The following is an 11,367-nucleotide window of genomic DNA, read 5'->3' as shown; positions in this document are numbered from 1 at the left end:
CCTGCATCACCGCCAGCGGGTGGGCTCGGAATTCTGAGCCTTTTCCTCGCACCCCCAGTTGCGGGAGAATGTGAAGGAGGAGATGTTGACAGGTCGCGTTCCGCTTGACTTGACAATTTTGTCACCAGCAGGTCTTTGCACCCCAGCAGACTTGTGTCTGCCGGAAAGAGAGATCCAAGGTAGGTTTTAAATCTAGGATCGAGCACGGTGGCCAAAATGTAGTGCTCTGATTTCAACAGATTGACCACCCGTGAATCCTTGTTAAGCGAATTAAGGGCTGCATCCACAAGTCCCACATGCCTAGCGGAATCGCTCCCTTTTAGCTCCTTCTTCAATGCCTCCAGCTTCTTCTGCAAAAGCCTGATGAGGGGAATGACCTGACTCAGGCTGGCAGTGTCTGAACTGACTTCACGTGTGGCAAGTTCAAAGGGCATCAGAACCTTGCACAACGTTGAAATCATTCTCCACTGCACTTGAGACAGGTGCATTCCACCTCCTATATCGTGCTCAATTGTATAGGCTTGAATGGCCTTTTGCTGCTCCTCCAACCTCTGAAGCATATAGAGGGTTGAATTCCACCTCGTTACCACTTCTTGCTTCAGATGATGGCAGGGCAGGTTCAGTAGTTTTTGGTGGTGCTCCAGTCTTCTGTACGTGGTGCCTGTACGCCGAAAGTGTCCCGCAATTCTTCTGGCCACCGACAGCATCTCTTGCACGCCCCTGTCGTTTTTTAAAAAATTCTGCACCACCAAATTCAAGGTATGTGCAAAACATGGGACGTGCCGGAATTTGCCCATATTTAATGCACACACAATATTGCTGGCGTTGTCCGATGCCACAAATCCACAGGAGAGTCCAATTGGGGTAAGCCATTCTGCGATGATCTTCCTCAGTTGCCGTAAGAGGTTTTCAGCTGTGTGCGTATTCTGGAAAGCGGTGATACAAAGCGTAGCCTGCCTAGGAAAGAGTTGGCGTTTGCGAGATGCTGCTACTGGTGCCGCCGCTGCTGTTCTTGCGGCGGGAGTCCATACATCTACCCAGTGGGCTGTCACAGTCATATAGTCCTGACCCTGCCCTGCTCCACTTGTCCACATGTCCGTGGTTAAGTGGACATTGGGTACAACTGCATTTTTTAGGACACTGGTGAGTCTTTTTCTGACGTCCGTGTACATTCTCGGTATCGCCTGCCTACAGAAGTGGAACCTAGATGGTATTTGGTAACGGGGGCACACTGCCTCAATAAATTGTCTAGTTCCCTGTGAACTAACGGCGGATACCGGACGCACGTCTAACACCAACATAGTTGTCAAGGACTCAGTTATCCGCTTTGCAACAGGATGACTGCTGTGATATTTCATCTTCCTCGCAAAGGACTGTTGGACAGTCAATTGCTTACTGGAAGTAGTACAAGTGGGCTTACGACTTCCCCTCTGGGATGACCATCGACTCCCAGCAGCAACAACAGCAGCGCCAGCAGCAGTAGGCGTTACACGCAAGGATGCATCGGAGGAATCCCAGGCAGGAGAGGACTCGTCAGAATTGCCAGTGACATGGCCTGCAGGACTATTGGCATTCCTGGGGAAGGAGGAAATTGACACTGAGGGAGTTGGTGGGGTGGTTTGCGTGAGCTTGGTTACAAGAGGAAGGGATTTACTGGTCAGTGGACTGCTTCCGCTGTCGGCCCAAGTTTTTGAACTTGTCACTGACTTATTATGAATGCGCTGCAGGTGACGTATAAGGGAGGATGTTCCGAGGTGGTTAACGTCCTTACCCCTACTTATTACAGCTTGACAAAGGGAACACACGGCTTGACACCTGTTGTCCGCATTTCTGGTGAAATACTTCCACACCGAAGAGCTGATTTTTTGGGTATTTTCACCAGGCATGTCAACGGCCCTATTCCTCCCACGGACAACAGGTGTCTCCCCGGGTGCCTGACTTAAACAAACCACCTCACCATCAGAATCCTCCTGGTCAATTTCCTCCCCAGCGCCAGCAACACCCATATCCTCCTCATCCTGGTGTACTTCAACACTGACATCTTCAATCTGACTATCAGGAACTGGACTGCGGGTGCTCCTTCCAGCACTTGCAGGGGGCGTGCAAATGGTGGAAGGCGCATGCTCTTCACGTCCAGTGTTGGGAAGGTCAGGCATCGCAACCGACACAATTGGACTCTCCTTGTGGATTTGGGATTTCGAAGAACGCACAGTTCTTTGCGGTGCTACTGCTTTTGCCAGCTTGAGTCTTTTCATTTTTCTAGCGAGAGGCTGAGTGCCTCCATCCTCATGTGAAGCTGAACCACTAGCCATGAACATAGGCCAGGGCCTCAGCCGTTCCTTGCCACTCCGTGTGGTAAATGGCATATTGGCAAGTTTACGCTTCTCCTCCGACAATTTTATTTTAGGTTTTGGAGTCCTTTTTTTACTGATATTTGGTGTTTTGGATTTGACATGCTCTGTACTATGACATTGGGCATCGGCCTTGGCAGACGACGTTGCTGGCATTTCATCGTCTCGGCCATGACTAGTGGCAGCAGCTTCAGCACGAGGTGGAAGTGGATCTTGATCTTTCCCTAATTTTGGAACCTCAACATTTTTGTTCTCCATATTTTAATAGGCACAACTAAAAGGCACCTCAGGTAAACAATGGAGATGGATGGATACTAGTATACAATTATGGATGGACTGCCGAGTGCCGACACAGAGGTAGCTACAGCCGTGGACTACCGTACTGTACTGTGTCTGCTGCTAATATAGACTGGTTGATAAAGAGATGTAGTAGTATGTATGTATAAAGAAGAAAGAAAAAAAAACCACGGGTAGGTGGTATACAATTATGGACGGACTGCCGAGTGCCGACACAGAGGTAGCTACAGCCGTGGACTACCGTACTGTACTGTGTCTGCTGCTAATATAGACTGGTTGATAAAGAGATGTAGTAGTAGTATGTATGTATAAAGAAGAAAGAAAAAAAAACCACGGGTAGGTGGTATACAATTATGGACGGACTGCCGAGTGCCGACACAGAGGTAGCTACAGCCGTGGACTACCGTACTGTACTGTGTCTGCTGCTAATATAGACTGGTTGATAAAGAGATGTAGTAGTAGTATGTATGTATAAAGAAGAAAGAAAAAAAACCACGGGTAGGTGGTATACAATTATGGACGGACTGCCCAGTGCCGACACAGAGGTAGCTACAGCCGTGGACTACCGTACTGTACTGTGTCTGCTGCTAATATAGACTGGTTGATAAAGAGATGTAGTAGTAGTATGTATGTATAAAGAAGAAAGAAAAAAAACCACGGGTAGGTGGTATACAATTATGGACGGACTGCCCAGTGCCGACACAGAGGTAGCTACAGCCGTGAACTACCGTACTGTGTCTGCTGCGACTGGATGATAAATAATGATATAAAAAATATATATATATCACTACTGCAGCCGGACAGGTTTATATTATATAATGACGGACCTGCTGGACACTGTCTGTCAGCAGAATGAGTTTTTTATAGAATAAAAAAAAAAACACCACACAAGTGAAGTCACACGACGAGTGTTTAACTTTTTCAGGCAATCACAATATAGTATACTATACTACTAACTATACTGGTGGTCAGTGTGGTCAGGTGGTCACTGGTCAGTCACACTGGCAGTGGCACTCCTGCAGCAAAAGTGTGCACTGTTTAATTTTAATAATAATATGTACTCCTGGCTCCTGCTATAACCTATAACTGGCACTGCAGTGCTCCCCAGTCTCCCCCACAATTATAAGATGTGTGAGCTGAGCACAGTCAGATACGAGTGTTTAACTTTTTCAGGCAATCACAATATAGTATACTATACTACTAACTATACTGGTGGTCAGTGTGGTCAGGTCACTGGTCAGTCACACTGGCAGTGGCACTCCTGCAGCAAAAGTGTGCACTGTTTAATTTTAATAATAATATGTACTCCTGGCTCCTGCTATAACCTATAACTGGCACTGCAGTGCTCCCCAGTCTCCCCCACAATTATAAGATGTGTGAGCTGAGCACAGTCAGATATATACATAGATGATGCAGCACACTGGGCTGAGCAGTGCACACAGATATGGTATGTGACTGAGTCACTGTGTATCGTTTTTTCAGGCAGAGAACGGATATATTAAATAAAACTGCACTGTCTGGTGGTCACTGTGGTCAGTCACTAGTAAACTCTGCACTCTCTACAGTTCTACAGTACTCCTAAGCTCCAGTAAATCAGGTCAATCTCTCTCTCTCTCTCTTCTAATCTAAATGGAGAGGACGCCAGCCACGTCCTCTCCCTATCAATCTCAATGCACGTGTGAAAATGGCGGCGACGCGCGGCTCCTTATATAGAATCCGAGTCTCGCGAGAATCCGACAGCGTCATGATGACGTTCGGGCGCGCTCGGGTTAACCGAGCAAGGCGGGAAGATCCGAGTCGCTCGGACCCGTGAAAAAAAACATGAAGTTCGTGCGGGTTCGGATTCAGAGAAACCGAACCCGCTCATCTCTATTGTCCAGTCCTATTTTAAGATACCATGAAAAGTAGTACTTACCAATTTGTCATCTCGAATCTCAATGTCACTAATTTCCAAATAGCTGAACGTGCTTTCCACCTGAATAAATGAGAATTAAAGCCACATCACTGTTTAACTCCAGGAACCAATGGTTAGTAAAAAGTCATACCTGTTGTGAGGATACCGGGTAGATGAAAAAATAGGAATTTACTTACCGATAATTCTATTTCTCGTAGTCCGTAGTGGATGCTGGGGACTCCGTCAGGACCATGGGGAATAGCGGCTCCGCAGGAGACAGGGCACAAAAGTAAAAGCTTTAGGATCAGGTGGTGTGCACTGGCTCCTCCCCCCATGACCCTCCTCCAAGCCTCAGTTAGGATACTGTGCCCGGACGAGCGTACACAATAAGGAAGGATTTTGAATCCCGGGTAAGACTCATACCAGCCACACCAATCACACTGTACAACCTGTGATCTGAACCCAGTTAACAGCATGATAACAGCGGAGCCTCTGAAAAGATGGCTCACAACAATAATAACCCGATTTTTGTAACAATAACTATGTACAAGTATTGCAGACAATCCGCACTTGGGATGGGCGCCCAGCATCCACTACGGACTACGAGAAATAGAATTATCGGTAAGTAAATTCCTATTTTCTCTGACGTCCTAAGTGGATGCTGGGGACTCCGTCAGGACCATGGGGATTATACCAAAGCTCCCAAACGGGCGGGAGAGTGCGGATGACTCTGCAGCACCGAGTGAGAGAACTCCAGGTCCTCCTCAGCCAGGGTGTGCCCCTGACCAAGTAGCAGCTCGGCAAAGTTGTAAAGCCGAGACCCCTCGGGCAGCCGCCCAAGATGAGCCCACCTTCCTTGTGGAATGGGCATTTACATATTTTGGCTGTGGCAGGCCTGCCACAGAATGTGCAAGCTGAATTGTACTACACATCCAACTAGCAATCGTCTGCTTAGAAGCAAGAGCACCCAGTTTGTTGGGTGCATACAGGATAACAGCAAGTCAGTTTTCCTGACTCCAGCCGTCCTGGAAACCTATATTTTCAGGGCCCTGACAACATCTAGCAACTTGGAGTCCTCCAAGTCCCTAGTAGCCGCAGGTACCACAATAAGCTGGTTCAGGTGAAACGCTGACACCACCTTAGGGAGAAACTGGGGACGAGTCCGCAGCTCTGCCCTGTCCGAATGGACAATCAGATATGGGCTTTTGTGTGACAAAGCCGCCAATTTTGACACTCGCCTGGCCGAGGCCAGGGCCAACATCATGGTCACTTTCCATGTGAGATATTTCAAATCCACAGATTTGAGTGGTTTAAACCAATGTGATTTGAGGAATCCCAGAACTACGTTGAGATCCCACAGTGCCACTGGAGGCACAAAAAGGGGGTTGAATATGCAGTACTCCCTTGACAAACTTCTGGACTTCAGGAACTGAAGCCAATTCTTTCTGGAAGAAAATCGACAGGGCCGAAATTTGAACTTTAATGGACCCCAATTTGAAGCCCATAGACACTCCTGTTTGCAGGAAATGCAGGAATCGACCGAGTTGAAATTTCTTCGTGGGGCCTTCCTGGCCTCACACCACGCAACATATTTTCGCCACATGTGGTGATAATGTTGTGCGGTCACCTCCTTCCTGGCTTTGACCAGGGTAGGAATGACCTCTTCCGGAATGCCTTTTTCCCTTAGGATCCGGCGTTCAACCGCCATGCCGTCAAACGCAGCCGCGGTAAGTCTTGGAACAGACATGGTACTTGCTGAAGCAAGTCCCTTCTTAGCGGCAGAGGCCATGAGTCCTCTGTGAGCATCTCTTGAAGTTCCGGGTACCAAGTCCTTCTTTGCCAATCCGGAGCCACGAGTATAGTTCTTACTCCTCTATGTCTTATAATTCTCAGTACCTTAGGTATGAGAAGCAGAGGAGGGAACACATACACCGACTGGTACACCCACGGTGTTACCAGAACGTCCACAGCTATTGCCTGAGGGTCTCTTGACCTGGCGCAATACCTGTCCAGTTTTTTGTTCAGGCGGGACGCCATCATGTCCACCTTTGGTCTTTCCCAACGGTTAACAATCATGTGGAAGACTTCCCGATGAAGTCCCCACTCTCCCGGGTGGAGGTCGTGCTGAGGAAGTCTGCTTCCCAGTTGTCCACTCCCGGAATGAACACTGCTGACAGTGCTATCACATGATTTTCCGCCCAGCGAAGAATCCTTGCAGTTTCTGCCATTGTCCTCCTGCTTCTTGTGCCGCCCTGTCTGTTTACGTGGGCGACTGCCGTGATGTTGTCCCACTGGATCAATACCGGCTGACCTTGAAGCAGAGGTCTTGCTAAGCTTAGAGCATTGTAAATTGCTCTTAGCTCCAGTATATTTATGTGGAGAGAAGTCTCCAGACTTGATCACACTCCCTGGAAATTTTTTCCTTGTGTGACTGCTCCCCAGCCTTTCAGGCTGGCATCCGTGGTCACCAGGACCCAGTCCCGAATGCCGAATCTGTGGCCCTTTAGTAGATGAGCACTCTGCAGCCACCACAGAAGAGACACCCTTGTCCTTGGAGACAGGGTTATTTCCAGCAGATCCCACTGAAAAGTTCTTGCGTGAAATCTGCCGAATGGAATCGCTTCGTAAGAAGCCACCATTTTTCCCAGGACCCTTGTGCAATGATGCACTGACACTTTTCCTGGTTTTAGGAGGTTCCTGACTAGCTCGGATAACTCCCTGGCTTTCTCCTCCGGGAGAAACACCTTATTCTGGACTGTGTCCAGAATCATCCCTAGGAACAGCAGACGTGTCGTCGGAGACAGCTGCGATTTTGGAATATTTAGAATCCACCCGTGCTGTTGTAGAACTACTTGAGATAGTGCTACTCCGACCTCCAACTGTTCTCTGGACCTTGCCCTTATCAGGAGATCGTCCAAGTAAGGGATAATTAAGACGCCTTTTCTTTGAAGAAGAATCATCATTTCGGCCATTACCTTGGTAAAGACCCGGGGTGCCGTGGACAATCCAAACGGCAGCGTCTGAAACTGATAGTGACAGTTTTGTACCACGAACCTGAGGTACCCTTGGTGAGAAGGGCAAATTGGGACATAGAGGTAAGCATCCTTGATGTCCAGGGACACCATATAGTCCCCTTCTTCCTGGTTCGCTATCACTGCTCTGAGTGACTCCATCTTGATTTGAACCTTTGTATGTAAGTGTTCAAATATTTCAGATTTAGAATAGGTCTCACCGAGCCGTCTTGCTTCAGTACCACAATATAGTGTGGAATAATACCCCTTTCCTTGTTGTAGGAGGGGTACTTTGATTATCACCTGCTGGGAATACAGCTTGTGAATTGTTTCCAATACTGCCTCCCTGTCGGAGGGAGACGTTGGTAAAGCAAACTTCAGGAACCTGCGAGGGGGAGACGTCTCGAATTTCCAATCTGTACCCCTGGGATACTACTTGTAGGATCCAGGGGTCCACTTGCGAGTGAGCCCACTGCGTGCTGAAACTCTTGAGACGACCCCCCACCGACCCCCCACCGCCCCAGCGTCATGCTGAGGACTTGGCAGAAGCGGTGGAATGCTTCTGTTCCTGGGAATGGGCTGCCTCCTGCAGTCTTCTTCCCTTACCTCTATCCCTGGGTAGATATGACTGGCCTTTTGCCCGCCTGCCCTTATGGGGACGAAAGGACTGAGGCTGAAAAGACGATGTCTTTTTCTGCTGAGATGTGACTTGGGGTAAAAAAGGTGGATTTTCCAGCTGTTGCCGTGGCCACCAGGTCCGATGGACCGACCCCAAATAACTCCTCCCCTTTATACGGCAATACTTCCATGTGCCGTTTGGAATCTGCATCACCTGACCACTGTCGTGTCCATAAACATCTTCTGGCAGATATGAACATCGCACTTACTCTTGATGCCAGAGTGCAAATATCCCTCTGTGCATCTCGCATATATAGAAATGCATCCTTTAAATGCTCTATAGTCAATAAAATACTGTCCCTGTCAAGGGTATCAATATTTCCAGTCAGGGAATCTGACCAAGCCACCCCAGCGCTGCCCATCCAGGCTGAGGCGATCGCTGGTCGCAGTATAACACCAGTATGTGTGTATATACTTTTTAGGATATTTTCCAGCCTCCTATCAGTTGGCTCCTTGAGGGCGGCCGTATCTGGAGACGGTAACGCCACTTGTTTTGATAAGCGTGTGAGCGCCTTATCCACCCTAAGGGGTGTTTCCCAACGCGCCATAACTTCTGGCGGGAAAGGGTATACCGCCAATAATTTTCTATCGGGGGAAACCCACGTATCATCACACACTTCATTTAATTTATCTGATTCAGGAAAAACCACATGTAGTTTTTTCACACTCCACATAATACCCTTTTTTGTGGTACTTGTAGTATCAGAAATATGTAACATCTCCTTCATTGCCCTTAACAAGTAACGTGTGGCCCTAAAGGAAAATATGTTTGTTTCTTCACCGTCGACACTGGAGTCAGTGTCCGTGTCTGTGTCTGTGTCGACCGACTGAGGTAAAAGGACGTTTTAACGCCCCTGACGGTGTTTGAGACGCCTGGACAGGTACTAATTGGTTTGCCGGCCGTCTCATGTCGTCAACCGACCTTGCAGCGTGTTGACATTATCACGTAATTCCTTAAATAAGCCATCCATTCCGGTGTCGACTCCCTAGAGAGTGACATCACCATTACAGGCAATTGCTCCGCCTCCTCACCAACATCGTCCTCATACATGTCGACACACACGTACCGACACACAGCACACACACAGGGAATGCTCTGATAGAGGACAGGACCCCACTAGCCCTTTGGGGAGACAGAGGGAGAGTTTGCCAGCACACACCAAAAACGCTATAATTATACAGGGACAACCTTTATATAAGTGTTTTTCCCTTATAGCATTTTAATATATATAGTCATATCGCCAAATAAGTGCCCCCCCTCTCTTTTTAACCCTGTTTCTGTAGTGCAGTGCAGGGGAGAGCCTGGGAGCCTTCCCACCAGCATTTCTGTGAGGGAAAATGGCGCTGTGTGCTGAGGAGAATAGGCCCCGCCCCCTTTTCGGCGGGCTTCTTCTCCCGTTTTTCTGAGACCTGGCAGGGGTTAAATACATCCATATAGCCCCCAGGGGCTATATGTGATGTATTTTTAGCCAGAATAAGGTACTATCATTGCTGCCCAGGGCGCCCCCCCCCAGCGCCCTGCACCCTCAGTGACCGCTGCTATGAAGTGTGCTGACAACAATGGCGCACAGCTGCAGTGCTGTGCGCTACCTTATGAAGACTGAAAAGTCTTCTGCCGCCGGTTTCTGGACCTCTTCACTTTTCGGCATCTGCAAGGGGGTCGGCGGCTCCGGGACGAACCCCAGGGTGAGACCTGTGTTCCGACTCCCTCTGGAGCTAATGGTGTCCAGTAGCCTAAGAAGCCAATCCATCCTGCACGCAGGTGAGTTCACTTCTCTCCCCTAAGTCCCTCGATGCAGTGAGCCTGTTGCCAGCAGGACTCACTGAAAATAAAAAAACCTAACAAAACTTTTACTCTAAGCAGCTCTTTAGGAGAGCCACCTAGATTGCACCCTTCTCGGCCGGGCACAAAAATCTAACTGAGGCTTGGAGGAGGGTCATGGGGGGAGGAGCCAGTGCACACCACCTGATCCTAAAGCTTTTACTTTTGTGCCCTGTCTCCTGCGGAGCCGCTATTCCCCATGGTCCTGACGGAGTCCCCAGCATCCACTTAGGACGTCAGAGAAACCAACAGTGGTTTATTGAACAGAATGGGTTATAAACAGCTCAGCACACTTCTGTGATCCAATTCTACACAACAATCTCTCCTGAAACTCCTGACAGAACATTACTTCTTAGCCAGTCTCCTGCCACTCTCTCACCTTGGGGGTAATTCCAAGTTGATCGCAGCAGGATTTTTGTTAGCAATTGGGCAAAACCATGTGCAGTGCAGGGGAGGCAGATATAACATGTGCAGAGAGAGTTAGATTTGGGTGGGGTGTGTTCAATCTGCAATCTAATTTGCAGTGTAAAAATAAAGCAGCCAGTATTTACCCTGCACAGAAATAAAATAACCCACCCAATTCTAACTCGTTCTGCATATGTTATATCTGCCTCCACTGCAGTGCACATGGTTTTGCCCAATTGCTATCAAAAATCTTGCTGCGATCAATTTGGAATTACCCCCCTTCTCTCCCAGATCCCTCTCATCTCAGCAGTGCTCACTCTTGTTACATCCCTCCCCTGTCTATTCATCACACAAGCTGGTCAGTCAGGAGTGGAGACGAGGGCCAAAATTTACTAATATTCGTGTTTTAGCCGTTTTTAAGGGTGTTTGAACTCGAATGGTATCGGGTGCATTTTACTGCAACTTTTTGAATCCTGATACGGTCAGTTACTAAGCTGCCGAGTTTTCCACATTCGTTTTTTCCGATGTCAATGTGATTCGTAATGTCATGCAGTGTTTTACGGGAGTGATGAGTAAAACACTGCCTGACAAAACACAAGAAATCCCGGCCGGATCTGTGAGATCCGTGCAGGGCTTCATTGTGCACCTTTTTTAAAAAAAAATAAAGTGTTAAAAATCAAGAAAAAAATTGCATGGGGTCCCCCCTCCTAAGCACAACCAGCCTCGAGCTCTTTGAGCCGGTCCTGCTTGCAAAAATATGGGGGGGGAAATTGACAGGGGTTCCCACATATTTTAACATCCAGCAATGGGCTCTGCGCCTGGTCCTGGTGCCAAAAAATAAGATTTTACTTACCGATAAATCTATTTCTCGTAGTCCGTAGTGGATGCTGGGGACTCCGTCAGGACCAT

The 11,367-nt window shown here is 48.3% G+C and overlaps 1 protein-coding gene across 1 annotated transcript in view; it reads right to left on the bottom strand.

Annotated features, from left to right (window-relative positions):
• Nucleotides 1-4,530: 4,530 nt before the first annotated feature.
• Nucleotides 4,531-11,367, bottom strand: part of LOC134968714 (capping protein, Arp2/3 and myosin-I linker protein 2-like) — a 322,764-nt gene continuing 315,927 nt past the window's right edge. Inside the window, exon 4 of the mRNA XM_063944218.1 lies at nucleotides 4,531-4,623. Coding sequence (XP_063800288.1) covers nucleotides 4,531-4,623 — 93 coding nt within the window. The remainder of the gene's footprint in view (nucleotides 4,624-11,367) is intronic.

Source organism: Pseudophryne corroboree, chromosome 11 (genome assembly GCF_028390025.1).
Source record: "Pseudophryne corroboree isolate aPseCor3 chromosome 11, aPseCor3.hap2, whole genome shotgun sequence".
NCBI classification, from domain to species: Eukaryota; Metazoa; Chordata; class Amphibia; order Anura; family Myobatrachidae; genus Pseudophryne; species Pseudophryne corroboree.
Note: the sequence above shows the minus strand (reverse complement) of the source record. Positions and strands in the feature narration are given on the sequence as shown.